Consider the following 15,888-nt stretch of genomic DNA (forward strand, 5'->3'; position numbering starts at 1 on the left):
ATGTCAGTTTAAGTAAGCCTGCACCAGGTTTGGAACCTGCAAAAATCCCCCTCTCATCTGTATTTTGGCCTCTTCTTCTCTGATGCTCCCTCGAAATGAGATTCTGTCTGGGAATTCGTGGTGGTTGTGTTATGTCCGTAAACAAGGTCATTTGGAATAAAGGTGCACAGGCCGCCTTAGGGGGGTCCACACACACACATATACAGAGAGAGAGAGCGCGCCTGGGTTGAACTGTTAGAGGAACATAGACAAAAAAAGAAAAAAACAGCCTTTTTTAGACTCTGTGTCCTATTAGCTCCGACGCAGAGCAAATGTAGCGTGTTTGATTCTGCGTGATCTGCGAGAGCATGGCCTTTCCGCCGGCAGGTTGGGATGAGCGAGAGACGGACCGGCTCTGATGTTGATGAAGAGCAAACAAGCCTGTGCTTCATGACAACTGCTGCTGCTGCTGCTGCTGCAGAGGTCCACAGCAGACTCTCTCTGCAGTGGAGATGACGAAGACGAGGAGGAGGAGATTCAAAGATGGGGAGGGAATCCTGCAGAGAGAAACCCTCGTCCTGCTTCTCCTGCGTGCTCATTATTTGCATTTTTGGGGTAATTGTTAGAGCAGGTTTTGGATGCTCTAGCTCAGCCGGGTGGGGTGGGGGGTGCAGAAGCAGTTCTTGATCAGCCGTGCGGAGTCTCAGACGAGAAAGCTGTGAGACTTCTGCTGATGATGTAGGTGGGCTATAAATAGGCTGTTATTTTTACCCCTGCCATTTTGGCCTCATTTCTGCTTTTCCCCTGTGTTTCCTCTGTGCCACCGCGATGATTTAGTGATGGCGATGGCGATGATGGTGAGTGATGAGTGCCCGGCTATGCGAGCACAACATCCTGGGAAGTTGTGGCCATAAAAAAGGGGTAAACTAGGACAGAAATGAGCCTCCTGTTTTAATCCCCCAGTGCACCATGGCCCTGCTAACTGGCTCTTACATAAGAGCCCAGAGAGCAAGAAAAAAGGAGGCAGAGACGGAGAGAGCCCGAGTGTGTGAAAGAAGACTCTGCAGCTCGAAAAAATGAAATCCCAAACTTGCCAGCCTCGGCCTGAGGGAGCTGAACATCTTATGCAGAAAGATTTCAAATAAAGTTTGCTCTTAATTATTAAAGACAAGGCGCTCTTAAAGATGCATCTGTAGATGTGATGAAGTTAACCGAGAGAAGGCATTGTGATTGTATTTTTTTTATTGCCATAGTGTCCCCGCAGCTCCACGGGACCACGTTCTCAATCTCAAAGCAGCAGCGATTTGAAAAATGTGTGAACTAAGAACATTTTTTTGCCCATTTCTATTCATGTTTAAAACATTTACAGGCTTTCAGGAGATGACAATGCACACCAAACAATATACATTTCAGCACTTTGTCATAAATTTTTTTCCCATGGTAGCACTTCCATTATGATTTTATAAATAGTGGAATGACGTAAAGTCTTTGATTTATCAAAATAAGCAAATCCAGACACCACTGCTTGTGTTTTTTAATGGTAAACAACAGATTTTTTTTATTATTTAATATTTATTGTCCCTGATTTATAAAATTGCATATCCTCCTGAGGCCCAATTTCTGAACAGAGATGTGCAAAGGTGACCCTCATAAGCCCTCAAATAAGGACAGCGGGTTTGTTTTACAGCTTAACACTGTAAAATGATCATCATGAAGCCTTTTTGTTCACATCACCTCTCTTATAAGGACAGTTTACCTTTCATTTATTTTTGTATTAGTTCAAATTCAGTGATAAGCAGCAAGATTCATTTGTTCCCATTACAAACACTGTATTTCACAAAATGGTGAAACTGAAGAAATAAAGAATAAAAGGACATATGAACTAATATATTGATGGAAAGTGCAATTATGAATAAAGACAAATTATGATTGTGCGACACTGAGGGATCCTTGTTGTTGAACTGAATGTCCAATGAATGTAAAGTGTAAATGTAGCATGACTTTTACTGGATGATCTGGCTACTCAGTGGCCTTTTTCATTGCCACGTACGAATGAATGGACCGCTAACACAATAAATCGATGATGTGACCGTAATCAGCTGTGACAAGGAAAACCCGCGGTTATGACAAACACTTCAACCTATACTGGGAATTCTCCCACAGGCTGCTATTATTATTAATGGTCGCGTGACGCCATCATGTTTTATATCAATCAGTGTGTTTGTTTGTGCGTGTGTGTGAGGGGGTTCGTCTTACACGTCTACGCTAGATTTAGCCCCCATAGTTAGATTGTGTGGCCAGTCTCTCTCAGACAGCCTCAGGGGTTTGGTGCGGCCGGGTGCCAGCCCGTCTCAGCTCTGGCCAACTTGTCATCTATAACAGGAAGTGCGTCACCCTGACTGAACCTGTTGGATATGACTGGCCTGTGCTCGACGGCTCTTTTTTTAAGGAGCCCATTGACCAGACGTTGAACCCTGCTTTTTTTTTTTTTATCTCTTTATGGGATAAAAGTAAAACCAGCATAGTGTCCAAATTCCACACTTTGTTAAGTACAGTAATTACTAGCTTTAATAGTTTCCCAATCTTGTCATTAGAATAAAATATGCAGTAAATTTCATAATAAAAGCAGAAAAGAATTTCTCAATAAAAAGACATTGTTAGCATCAGCTTACGATTTATGGAGGCTTGAACTGAGGCTGATGTAAAAAGTGTGCTTTAACAAGAAGGAAACCAGACAGAACCAGGCTCCGGGAGCGCGGCCATCTGCCTCGGCCAGTTGGAATGGTTTCTTGGATTTGCCAAACAGCATCTGATTTTGAGTTAATCCTGATCCCCACATTTGATGGCATTTTCCATTTGAACCTATTATTTCCGGAAGAATGGCTTTCATGTCTGGTGCTCTTCAGGTTTGCCAACATCCTGCAGGGATGTTTACATTACTCTGCGCAGTGAAGGTCAAATAAAATGAACCCAGCCTGCTCGTGGCCGCCTCCACCTGTTTCTGCGTTGAATCCTATATTTCTTTATCCCTCTCTGTGTGTGTAGGATCACTACAACCGCAGCCTGCATGATGGACCTGCGCCGCTACCCTCTAGATGAGCAAAACTGCACCCTGGAGATCGAAAGCTGTAAGTACCGTTGTCCCTGACAACCAGCTCTCACACCCACACGAAGACATCGAATTAAAGAGATCCCACGTACGCATGCAGCTCGGAAAACCGTCCTGAAAACAGTCTGCCAGCCCAGTGGCACCGAGGTAGAAAGACAGTTGATAAGACAGGATGTAAAATGCTGAGAAAGGCTGATGAGATATCAAGAGATATGCATCAAGAAGAGGAACATCACTAATGGCTCAGTGACTGATAACATCCAGCCTAATTAATTCAACTGCTACTGCAGTGGCTTCCCAAGGCGAGGAGGAGCCTGATTAGGTCCAGTATTTCAGGAGGGTGCTGATAGTGGATGTTGTGTTCAGCTTTCTCGTGAAGCCGCCTCCATGTTTGTGAAGTACAAAGACTCAGTTTCACGTGGAGTTTGTAATTGTACGTGATCCGGTGCTCTCGAGTCAGGGGAGCGAGGAAAGAGAGGAGGAACGTGAGAGAGAAAGACGAGGTCCTCTGCGTGTATTATCTGGGTCCCCTAGGAGAAGGATTATGGGGCTGGGATGTGGTGTAGGCCCAGTCTTCCCGGGTTTGATCACACTATTGCCAGCAGCGTTAAGCAGCACAAAAACAGCGCGGGTCAGAACCACCCCCCCTCCCCCGCTGCTCCTCTCCCATTATGCTTGCCATCTCTCTCCCCATCACCCTCTCTTTCCGTTTCTCATCTCCTTTCTTCGCACGGTCTCATCCTCTTCTTTTTTTTCCCTCCCAGCCTTTTTATCTCTCTCTCCATCACTCATATGCTCTTTTTTTCTCTCCTCCTCTCTCAGGCAGAAATACACACACACACACACACACACACACACACACACACACACACACACACACACACACACACACACACACACACACACACACACACACACACACACACAGCTCCAGTTTTGATCACCAGGCAGTATCTGCTCTCATATGGATTAACTGGCAACGGTTTTAACGTTGGAATCTCTTCATGCCAGAGCATGCTATTTTATTCAGACTAATGAGCCCAGAGAAGTCTCACTCCCCTTGATAAACTCAATGCATTTTTAACAGACACAAGTTTTAAAACCCCAGAAACCCCCGATACATCAGCGACTCACTGCTGCGGCTCAGGCCGTGGGACTCACGTGCTGCACTGAGGAAAAAAAAAAGAAAGCATTTCTTCCCCTCTAACACCAACTAATACGATCTGTTATGCACATATAAATGCTGACATACAGTATCCATGCACATCTTTGGCTCAGGCACCCTTCATATCAGTCTTGATAGACCAGGTTGAGTGCAGTGATGTAATGCACTAACAGAGACAATGGTCTGGAACGAATGGAGCTACAAACTAACTGAATGTACTGGCCATAAACTGCTCCCTTCATATTGAAAAAAACTCCCCTCTACCAAATGACTCAACACCCCGCTGATCCCCAGCCTGACGTAGCCGATAAGAACTTAACCGAGCTGCACCTCAACAGCAGCATGGTACACTAATTGGGGTAATGCTGTGACGATAACGGTAGAGCTTATTTATCTGCTGGTGTGGAGTTCCAGCATCCACTGCTTTATGCTCTGCAGATGCATTCAGTATTCAGTGCCATAGTTTGCCCTGGCAAGAAAAGCTTTAATTAAAGAATAAGACTAATTTTAAACAAATATCGGAGAAGTTGGTGCTCCCTCTGCACCAGAGAGCTTCTGTGTTGCACTGATGGACATCCTTCTTCATTACTGTCATCACACACTGTGAGTTTGTTTTGAGTCGATCCCACGTACTTCATCCTGCTGCTGTGAATACTCACCAGAGCACCAAATGTGTTGCAGAACCTTAACAGATGCAGAATTTACTCCTGTTTGAGTAATATTGGCCATGAGCTACAGGACCCAGCTGTTTCGGGGGATTTCTTTTTTTTTCTTTCAAACAAAAACAGCAACAAAAACAAAGAAGAAGAAAGAAAGAAAATCTGTATTTGTGTGCCATTACCTTAACTGTCAGTGATGCAAGATGTTAAAACCACCCTAGAGACAGAGTTTCTTTCTTCCACAGCAGACACATCGCAGTAGGAAAAGCACAGGTATAAATAATATACCGAATGGTGGCTGTTGAGTTTCCTGACATTGTGCATGCAGGTTCGTGCAGAAGGAAGCCATTGCTGATATTATTAGTAACACCTGAGCTTCTCCAACTATGACAAATCAAAATGTCTGCTGTGAAAAAAAAAAGGCCTGTGGGTGAAGCCGGCTGCCCGTCCGACCAATAACAACCCGACGTGACTAACTTCACCTTCAGTGTCAGCGCCATAGCAACAAAGAATTTTGTGTTAATTTTTAAAAATCAAAGCCTCGGACTTTAATTATTCATCACATCTGAATAGGTCACTGCCTCTATTTTGAGCATGCGGCAGTCAAAGTGGAGCTTTGGAGTAGGGAGACGGCCATTCCCTGGGTGAGCACACGACGCCGCTCCGTTGACTGTAGCAGGATAAAGTTCAGACGAGAACATGTTTCTTGGTACATATACATGCTTCACACACAGAGAGTTGAAAATGCTGAGTGTTGATTAATTTTTTATATGCAGATAGGTTCCTTTGTCTCCATTCACGATGTGTGCAGCTATGTAGAAATTAGCTTCCTGCTTTAAAGTGCTGAAAAATAAACACGTTGTCAACCAGATAACTTCTTGCAGTTACACGAATTGTTTCAGGTTGATGGAAACAGGTTATGGAAACAAACCTGCAGTGAACCGGCAGCCACATATTTAGTGAGCGTCCCTCTGTTTCTTGTCCCGGTGACGGAGCTGAGAGACTTCTACTTCCTGCAAGTTCTTGAAATCACCAACAATCACCTCCTTCTTACGCTCATGATTAATTTTGAGTGACAAATGGATAAATGCATGTTTATAGAGATTACGCTTACACAAAGTTTGCCAGCAAATACTCAGAGCACCGCTCAAAGATTTCTGAGGGCTGTAGGTGTTTCTGTAATCTTCCCTGCTGTTTATAACCTTAAAATTTTAAAATGTGACAAGCCCCTAATGCAAAGATGGCCTCTGCAGCAGTGGCTGGATAAATGGGAGATCTTAAATGTGTGTTAGTTTAATGATCCTCACCCTAACCACAACCATAGAGATTTGTTTCTGCAGTGAGCGCCGCGGGCCTTTTCTCTGGCTTGTGGCTCTTAAAGTCAAATTGCAACACCTCCTTAAATTTTAAACACTTTAAATACTTTAAACCAAAAGTGATTTCATATTTTTAGAGCCCTAAAATGGCACCTTCATTCTATTTTCCAAGAAAGCATAAAATATGTTGTTAAATTTCCTGTTATTTAAAGTTCCTAATCATCTTATGACCCCTCAGATGTAATCAGAGTTGGTGACGGCTGCTGTGGATATTGCCAAGCATTAAGTATAGTTAAGGGCAAAGACAGACAAAACCGCAGACGACTTTTAACATTACAGCACTTTGCTGTGATATATTATAGAGCATTAATGGATGGTGATAATGTTTCTCTAAGTGTCCTGGCTTTTTTCCCCTGCAGATGGATACACCACAGATGATATTGAGTTTTACTGGCGAGGTGGAGACGGCGCAGTGTCCGGCGTGGACAGGATAGAGCTGCCTCAGTTCTCGATCGTCGACTACAAACTCATCTCCAAGAACGTCGTCTTCTCCACAGGTGCGCAGAAGCTTCACTGGGTTTTGCAGGTTTTAATTAGCATAAGCTGCTGTGTTAACAATTTTTTGGCCTTTTATTTTTAACATAAAATCGACAGTCAGTATTAGAGAGAGAGTGTATGCGACAGGCTCGCTTGCGTCAAGGAAAATGTATTTGGTGTCACTGAGGAAACTCTATTTCTATCCCACTTCCTCTGCTCCTTTGCCTCCTTCAGGTTCCTACCCCCGCCTGTCCCTCAGCTTTAAATTGAAGAGGAACATTGGTTACTTCATCCTGCAGACATACATGCCTTCCATCCTGATTACCATCCTCTCCTGGGTCTCCTTCTGGATCAACTACGATGCATCGGCTGCCAGAGTGGCCCTGGGTAGGATCGGCTCGCTTCTGCTCAGCGCTGACCCTCAGAAATAACCCAGAGCCAAATGATAGCAGAGCATGAAAAGAGCCATTTAACGTACATTATTATGCTCAGGATTTCTGCATTATTGTGTCTGTGGCGAGCCTGATGTTTTCCCTGTATTTTCTCAGCGTTTACTTTTTTTCCTCATTAGCTCTAAGCACAGTGAGTGATAGCAGTGTGTGATAGGCTGCCTGGCTAAATGTCTGTTGTTCAGAGATGACTATATGCATGAGTCATGCAGAGCGAGAGGCACTGCAGCTCGACCTTGAAGTGTGCTGTCTTTCTCTCATCCTGTCTGTCTTTTGGAGCCTCTCGCTGGCTGGAGATCGCAGCTTATCAGAGCCCGAGCGCAGCTGTATTTGTTTAAATGCACCGTGCACTTTGGAGCTCACGCTCTCACGCCAATGTCAAACTGGCACGTCGGTAGCTTTTGCGTTTTGCGCGTCTCTTTCTTGTCACACACCGTTTGTTTTTTCGGAAGTGGGGACGGCTGGCAGGTCAGAGTCCCAGACGGTGCGTTTAGAGGGTAACGTGATTTAAAGATGTCCCCCCCCCCCTCCCCGCTCTGCTCTCAGCGTCCTAACCAAAAGAGAACAAGTGCAGCCAATGGGGAGACGAGGCTCCGTGCTACAGTGACAGTGCTGGCTGCCGGGTTATTTATAATACGTGTGAATCTGACCAAATGCAGATTGTGCAGGCAGATGACTAATGTATCAAACACAATGTGTACATGTCAGGAAAGCAGGTGAATCGTGCTGTGACTAACAACAGATGTTTACAGTGGCAATGTGGCCCTTTTTTTTTAAAGCCTACAGTTTGTTCCATCATCATTGGTTGCACGACGGGATGTAAGCTATCGCAGTCTCAGGTGTTTTTTTTAATCCATGTGGACTCACATTCTCTCAAATTTGACTGCTTGTGTTCATTAAACACTATACATTGTACAGCATAAGAGCAAATGCACATGTTCCCGAGCACGTATACTTTGGAGATGAGCATCTGAGCTCAGTTAGTTTGATGCTGGGGCAAATTCCAGCGAAGCGAGAAAGACATCTGTGTTCATTCATTATGCACTGCCTCTATAGTAGATCCTCAGTTGTAAGCAGCTTATATAAAATGCAGAGTTATGGCATCAGATGCAGAAAACTGTGCAGTTTGTTGCCTAAAACCAGTGGAATAAAATGGCAGACAGTAGCTATAGTGCACCATAGCCTGCACAGGGAATGACTCACCTATAGACTTGGGCAGAGCGGTGCTTTGGGCCAAACGCTAACATCAGCATGTTAAGCTCTGCATGCTAATGTGACCACACTGATGACTAACATCAAATTTAAAGGGTTCATCGTGGTAGTATTAGTATTAAGGTGCTAAATAATCAGGCCTCATCTTATCTTAAAGACCTGATAGTATTGTATCACCCAAATAGAGCACTTTGCTCTCATACTGCTAGTTTACTTGTGGTTTCTAGAGTATTAAAAGGTAGAAAGGGGGAAAAGCCGTCAGCTTTCAGGCCCCTCTTTTGTGGAATCAGCTCCCAGTTTGGATTTGTGAGACGGACACTATCACTGCTTTTAAGATTAGGCTTAAAACTTTCCTTTTTTGATAAACATATACAGTGGGGCAAAAAAGTATTTAGTCAGCCACCGATTGTGCAAGTTCCCCCACTTAAAATGATGACAGAGGTCAGTAATTTGCACCAGAGGTACACTTCAACTGTGAGAGACAGAATGTGAAAAAAAAATCCATGAATCCACATGGTAGGATTTGTAAAGAATTTATTCGTAAATCAGGGTGGAAAATAAGTATTTGGTCAATAACAAAAATACAACTCAATACTTTGTAACATAACCTTTGTTGGCAATAACAGAGGTCAAACGTTTACTATAGGTCTTTACCAGGTTTGCACACACAGTAGCTGGTATTTTGGCCCATTCCTCCATGCAGATCTTCTCGAGAGCAGTGATGTTTTGGGGCTGTCGCCGAGCAACACGGACTTTCAACTCCCGCCACAGATTTTCTATGGGGTTGAGGTCTGGAGACTGGCTAGGCCACTCCAGGACTTTCAAATGCTTCTTACGGAGCCACTCCTTTGTTGCCCGGGCGGTGTGTTTTGGATCATTGTCATGTTGGAAGACCCAGCCTCGTTTCATCTTCAAAGTTCCCACTGATGGAAGGAGGTTTTGGCTCAAAATCTCACGATACATGGCCCCATTCATTCTGTCCTTAACACGGATCAGTCGTCCTGTCCCCTTGGCAGAAAAACAGCCCCATAGCATGATGTTTCCACCCCCATGCTTCACAGTAGGTATGGTGTTCTTGGGATGCAACTCAGTATTCTTCTTCCTCCAAACACGACGAGTTGAGTTTATACCAAAAAGTTCTACTTTGGTTTCATCTGACCACATGACATTCTCCCAATCCTCTGCTGTATCATCCATGTGCTCTCTGGCAAACTTCAGACGGGCCTGGACATGCACTGGCTTCAGCAGCGGAACACGTCTGGCACTGCGGGACTTGATTCCCTGCCGTTGTAGTGTGTTACTGATGGTGACCTTTGTTACTTTGGTCCCAGCTCTCTGCAGGTCATTCACCAGGTCCCCCCGTGTGGTCCTGGGATCTTTGCTCACCGTTCTCATGATCATTTTGACCCCACGGGATGAGATCTTGCGTGGAGCCCCAGATCGAGGGAGATTATCAGTGGTCTTGTATGTCTTCCATTTTCTGATGATTGCTCCCACAGTTGATTTTTTCACACCAAGCTGCTTGCCTATTGTAGATTCACTCTTCCCAGTCTGGTGCAGGTCTACAATACTTTTCCTGGTGTCCTTCGAAAGCTCTTTGGTCTTGGCCATGGCGGAGTTTGGAGTCTGACTGTTTGAGGCTGTGGACAGGTGTCTTTTATACAGATGATGAGTTCAAACAGGTGCCATTCATACAGGTAACGAGTGGGGGACAGAAAAGCTTCTTAAAGAAGACGTTACAGGTCTGTGAGAGCCAGAGATTTTCCTTGTTTGAGGTGACCAAATACTTATTTTCCACCCTAATTTACGAATAAATTCTTTACAAATCCTACCATGTGAATTCATGGAATTTTTTTTCACATTCTGTCTCTCACAGTTGCAGTGTACCTCTGGTGCAAATTACTGACCTCTGTCATCATTTTAAGTGGGGGAACTTGCACAATCGGTGGCTGACTAAATACTTTTTTGCCCCACTGTAGTTCGTGCTGGATCAGGTGACTCTAAATCCTCCCTTAGTTACGCTGCAGTAGGTCTAGGCTGCTTTGGGCTTCCCATGATGCACTTTGTTTCTTGCCTTGCTCACTCATTATGTGTTTATAAACCACTCTGTGTTTTATCATTAGTTAATATTAATCTCTGGCTCTCCTCTACAGTGTGTTTTTTGTCCTGTCTCCCTCCCCCCAACCAGTCGCAGCAGATAGCTGCCCCTCTCTGAGCCTGGTGCTACTGGAGGTTTCTTCCTGTTAAAAGGGAGTTTTTCCTTCCCACTGTTTCCAAGTGCTTGCTCAAAGGGGGCAGTTTGACTGTTGGGATTTTCTCTGTATTATTGTATGGTCTTTACCTTACAGTATAAAGCACCTCAAGGCAACTCGTAAATAAATAAATAAAATTTGATTTTAAAGCTCTTAAAGCTTTAAATTCTAGACAGAAATCTGGATGAAGCACAAAAGTGATTATCATTATAACAGTTGAATATTGCGACTAAACTTCACTAACACCTGACACAAAACATCACATGCGGGGCTTTTGTCTCTGAAACTGTGACTCTGCTGATGTCCAGGGATCACCACGGTGCTGACCATGACCACCATCAACACCCACTTGCGAGAGACGCTCCCCAAGATCCCCTACGTGAAGGCTATTGACATGTACCTGATGGGGTGCTTTGTCTTTGTCTTCCTGGCCCTGCTGGAGTACGCCTTCGTCAACTACATCTTCTTCGGCCAGGGCCCCCAGCGACAGAAGAAGGCGGCCGAGAAAGCAGCCACCGCCAATAACGAGAAGCTGAGACCCGACCCCAACAAGGTACGTGCGCGAGCCGAGCTCCTCCAAAGGTATCCGTGTTGTCAGTTAATGTGCGTGTTTGTTTCTGTGCGAGAAAATTACCTCTTCTCCTTTCAAGGTCAATGTGATGCTGTGATCAATGCTTGATATCCTTTACCAGCACTCTTTACTCCTGCTCTAGCTCTCCATTTCTCACTGGTTTAGCCCTGTGTATCAACTTTATTACTCAGCTAGGATCTGAAAGAGTGAATGCAGAAGCAATGACTGGCTTATACTTTATCTCCATATTTCTGTGTCTCCCAAAGGGCAAGGCGCCTCGGAAAAATCACTGGCTGTGGTGCCAAAGCCTTCTCTTTAAATTTTATTCAGCTGCTAAAGTTAGCAAGAACAACGGCAGCATAAGGAAAAAGAAATCAAACACCCTTTCCTTCTGAGTGTGGCAAGCTACGATTTCCCCCTAAGTAACAGTGCTGATTTTGTATGCTTGCAGTGGCTGGTGGGAAATGTAGTTCAGAGAGATGATGCTCTGTATGCCAGAATGAAACAGAGGGAAATTGACGCATATGACTCGATGTGGGATCCCATCTTTGTGGACGATGCCGCATTAGGACTAGGCGAGCAAAGAAATAAGGTACTGGAGGTTTTGAAAGTCAAAACTAACAATGTCATCAATCTGAATCAATCCAGATCAGAGGAAAATGCTGTAGTTTTTTTGTGCATTTCTTTGATTTTTTATAGATTTTTTAAGGCAACCTTGATCATCACTCCCACCATTGTGTTTTTTTCCCTCTCTTGGTTTGCTCTTCATGCATTTTCCTGACAAACATGGCTTAGCAGTTTGATTTCTGCAGGCATTAATTTAATCTTAACTTGGGCTGTACATCTGAATTAATAGGAAATGAGAACAAGAGAAATGAAAACATCAGTAGCTCCTCTTAAGATAATATCATCTAGACCGAAATACTGTATCTCTAAGGTGACTGATTAATCTCTTGAAACTAAGTGAAGCAATTGAAAAGAAAACAAAAGCAAAGAGAAAAAAAAAGCATCTCCAGATAAGAGAAAGAAATCATTTGCAGTTTGATGAAAAGCTCCAACTAAGTGGCTTCGCTTTAAACCCCCTAAAAAAAAATCAACAAAATGCATCAGGCTGACATTTACAGCAGGACGGGATTGGATTATTGGGATGTTTTTCCTCAGAAGTCAGGCTATGGATGAAGAAATGTTGATCCGAATTCACTTCCCACAACGTCTTTCCTGACCTGCCCTGAACCTTTTAGCCTCTCCTCCATCTTTGCAAAGTCCTTTACAGTTTCTCTCAACCTTCTCCTGTCACATTTTCCTTTTCCTTTGCTTTTCTCTTTTCTGTTTTTGTTCAGTTTGTCTTGTGAATCGACAGAATTTTAACCACACGCTGGTTGAAATTCTGACATGGCAATGAAGGTTTCTCCATGAGAATTAAGTTTGTGGAGTGCGTTGTGCTTTTCCAGGAGTGTTATCTCATAGTCTTGTGGTTGTATTGTCACTCAGATAATGACGACAGATGATCAATGATTTATTTAGAGCTTTTTTTAAAGTGCTTAAAATCTTTTCTTCACTGTAAGTAACACGATTTTTGACTCATTTGCATTACCCATTCTAGCACCCCATCAGTGTTTTTACACAGTAAACTGCATAATTATCATTACAACTTCAATTATAATTTTGCTAGACGTAGACTGAACGCTCCAAAATTTCCTCCCTGGCAGTAACTTCTCATGGCTGCGCCTGTTTTGTTTTGTTTTGTTTTGTTTGCACCTTCACACAGATGACCCCCGACGACAACATCCTCTTCAGCACCTTGGAGATGAAGAATGAGATGGGCGGCGCCGGGGATCTGTCCCGGGGCCTCGGAGCACCCGGAGACCCCCGCAACACCATGCTGGCCTATGATAGCTCGACGCTGCAGTACCGCAGGGCAGCCATGGCACGCCAGAACTATGGCCACAGCGCCTTGGAGCGCCACGCCCAGAAGAAGTCGCGCCTACGGAGACGGGCTTCCCAGCTCAAGGTGAACATCCCAGACCTGTCTGACGTGAACTCTATTGACAAGTGGTCCAGGATGATCTTCCCCACTGTCTTCTCCTTCTTCAACGTGGTCTACTGGCTTTACTACGTCCATTAAACCGAGCCGGCTCGCGGCAGGCATGTAAAGAAAGAGGGAAGAAGGGGAGGAGGGAAAAAATAAGAGGAGATGAGAGAGAGGATGTGTGTGAGAGAGAGAATGTGAGATGAACAGTGCACCGACTTTTTTTAGGTGGTTCGTTTTAGAGAAAATACGGAGATACAAAAGACTTTTAGACGGACTGCAGCAGCACCCAACACTTCAGTCGGCAGTGACTCTTTTAGGATTTGGGAAACACCTTCAAATCGACTGTCAAGCTCTTGAGAAAAGAAGAGAGAGTTTTAAAAAGACAGAAACGGTGCCTGTTCCAGAATTTCAATATATCACTAATATTTGTCATTCGTAGCTTACTCTCTGTGGATCAAATATTTATGCTTGTGTTTGCATATACTTTTAAGGATTTCTTTTGTTTAGTATCTATTTACTTCGTAGCCGAGCTGTCTGCATCCAGGAAAGCTTTATAAATGATTTTAAAGGAGTCATCCTTGGATAGTCTATTTTCCTATAATTATTGTATATCAAAAACATCCTTTAAAAGCATGCTTATGTTTGATTTCATTTGCATCTCACGATGATGATGATGATGATGGAGTGCAAAGCATTTTTAGTTGTGCTAGTAGAGGTTGTCCTGTCAGCTAACGTTTGCAGCTTTGGCTTAGCATGACTCACCTGGGTGGATTGTTTTGAGCGTCGCTGGATGGGAACAGGTGGACAGCAGGGGGCGTGCTCTTCTCTGGATGTCTATGTGGGGCTTTCGTGGTGGCAACACTCAACAGGAAAAGCTTGCTGTGTGCCGAAAGAAGAGTGGACACTGAAGCTTCAGCCAAGTTTCTGTTTTCGCTTTTGCTGATGGAATCGAATCCATTTCACCACGCGTGTTTATTTCTTCTTCTTTTCTTTTTCTCGTTTGTTTTGTTTGACTTAACTTGACTCCCTAAACTTTCCGCCATCACGCAAGGAGCTCGAGAGGCTTGAAACGGCTTCAACGCAACCTAGGCTGCTGTGGGGACTTTGAGCTGAGTTTCATTGCAACCAGACTTGCTGCATAAATATGGCAATCCACAATCCATCATTATCAGTAGAATTGAATGATAGAAGTATGATGCGTTCCATTGTGCTTATAGGTTTCTGTTTTGAAAAAAATGTAGATAAACATAAAGTCATATTTAAAGAAAAACAGATGATTCATTTTTATAAACCAGTACTCACATTATTGTGTAAATATTACGGATTTATTCTATTTAAATGGGTCTTCGTTGTTGTTTTTGCAGTTGAATTACAGATCAAATGTTCCATTCAGTCGAGAAAATAAAAAGATAATGAAAAAAGAAAAGAGCAATTTAACTGAGGATAAAAAAAAAGAAAGAAAAAGAAAACACAATTCACAACTTTGCTGACTCTGTACCTTTTGGGATTTTCTCTCTTTTTTTCTTTTTAATGGACTCTTAAAAGCATCTACTTGCTGAAACTAAAGCACTTCCAGACACCAGTGACTTTTGGGTCAATGTTTTGCTCTCCGGAAATGGCTTAACAAGGACCCCACTATCCAGGCATTGAAGTCAGGCATATTTTGTACAAAGTTTCTGTAAATTCCAATTGTAATATTTCATAATGACTGTAAATATCTTGTGTAATGATTGTCAGCAATTATGAAGATGTATCTAAATTCAATTAAAACTCAATTCAGTCTATCACTTCAACAACAGAGTACATGGGTGGCAGTTTTATGTGTCCTGCATGAATGAGAGCCTGATTACTGACTGTCTGAGCTGCATGGCTGATTGAGTGTCTGCATGAGCGAATGAACAACTGAGCCCAGCACGGGGAATGAGTAGGCATATGAGAGGAGCAAATGTAGGGGGTGAAAAGAGAGTCGAGAGTGCTGCAGCTGGGACTATTGGCTGCATAATGGATGGAGTGGAGGAGTTGGAGTGAGAGGCTGTGGCGGTGGTCTAGGCTGGCTGTGATGGGCTTGGCTGGGGTTTGAGCGGGGCTAAGCTTAACCCGGGCCTCGGGGGGGGCATTAACGCAGAGAGCCATAGATATGGAGGCACTCTGCAGACTCGACTGTGGCCCTCTGGCTGAAGCCACGAAGAGAAAGAAAATAAAGGACAAGAAAGAGAACGAGCCATCCATGCAGCCATCCGTGCCACGACCTCTCGCTGCATCCTCCCCCGTCACGCAGCAAAAGCGAGTGCACTCTGCGTGCACTGGCTGACCACTTAAATGGATGCTGGTGAATATTTAATGGTGCAAAACACTGAATATTTATTATTTAAAGCAGGATTTTGTTCTAGTGTGAAGCTAATGTCTGGGTTTTAAGCTTAGGAAAGTGAGGAAATAACTGGTGAATATCAAAAAAATCAGGCAAAAAATGCAGATGAAAATGCACAGAAAACCAAATTATCAACCAAAGATTTCTGTCACTAAGCTCTGGAAAATAGAGGACAAAAAAACAGCGAGGCTGAGAGAGCATCATCTTTGAGTGTTTTGTAGTTGCTGTTTGTTTATGAG

At 43.8% G+C, this 15,888-nt stretch overlaps 1 protein-coding gene across 2 annotated transcripts in view; it reads left to right on the forward strand.

Moving 5' to 3' along the window:
* The window catches only part of gabrb2a (gamma-aminobutyric acid type A receptor subunit beta2a), a 33,325-nt gene extending 18,256 nt beyond the window's left edge, over positions 1-15,069 (forward strand). Inside the window, exons 5-10 of one of the 2 annotated variants that reach the window (XM_080901765.1) lie at positions 3,025-3,107; positions 6,648-6,785; positions 7,000-7,152; positions 10,987-11,231; positions 11,701-11,841; positions 13,018-15,069. In XM_080901765.1, coding sequence (XP_080757891.1) covers positions 3,025-3,107; positions 6,648-6,785; positions 7,000-7,152; positions 10,987-11,231; positions 11,701-11,841; positions 13,018-13,374 — 1,117 coding nt within the window. In that variant the 3' untranslated portion in view covers positions 13,375-15,069. The remainder of the gene's footprint in view (positions 1-3,024; positions 3,108-6,647; positions 6,786-6,999; positions 7,153-10,986; positions 11,232-11,700; positions 11,842-13,017) is intronic. The other variant, XM_080901766.1, reaches the window with a different exon arrangement.
* The last annotated feature ends 819 nt before the right edge of the window (positions 15,070-15,888 follow it).

The sequence above is a fragment of the Rhamphochromis sp. 'chilingali' genome (assembly GCF_963969265.1).
Source record: "Rhamphochromis sp. 'chilingali' genome assembly, chromosome: 13".
Classification (NCBI taxonomy): Eukaryota; Metazoa; Chordata; class Actinopteri; order Cichliformes; family Cichlidae; genus Rhamphochromis; species Rhamphochromis sp. 'chilingali'.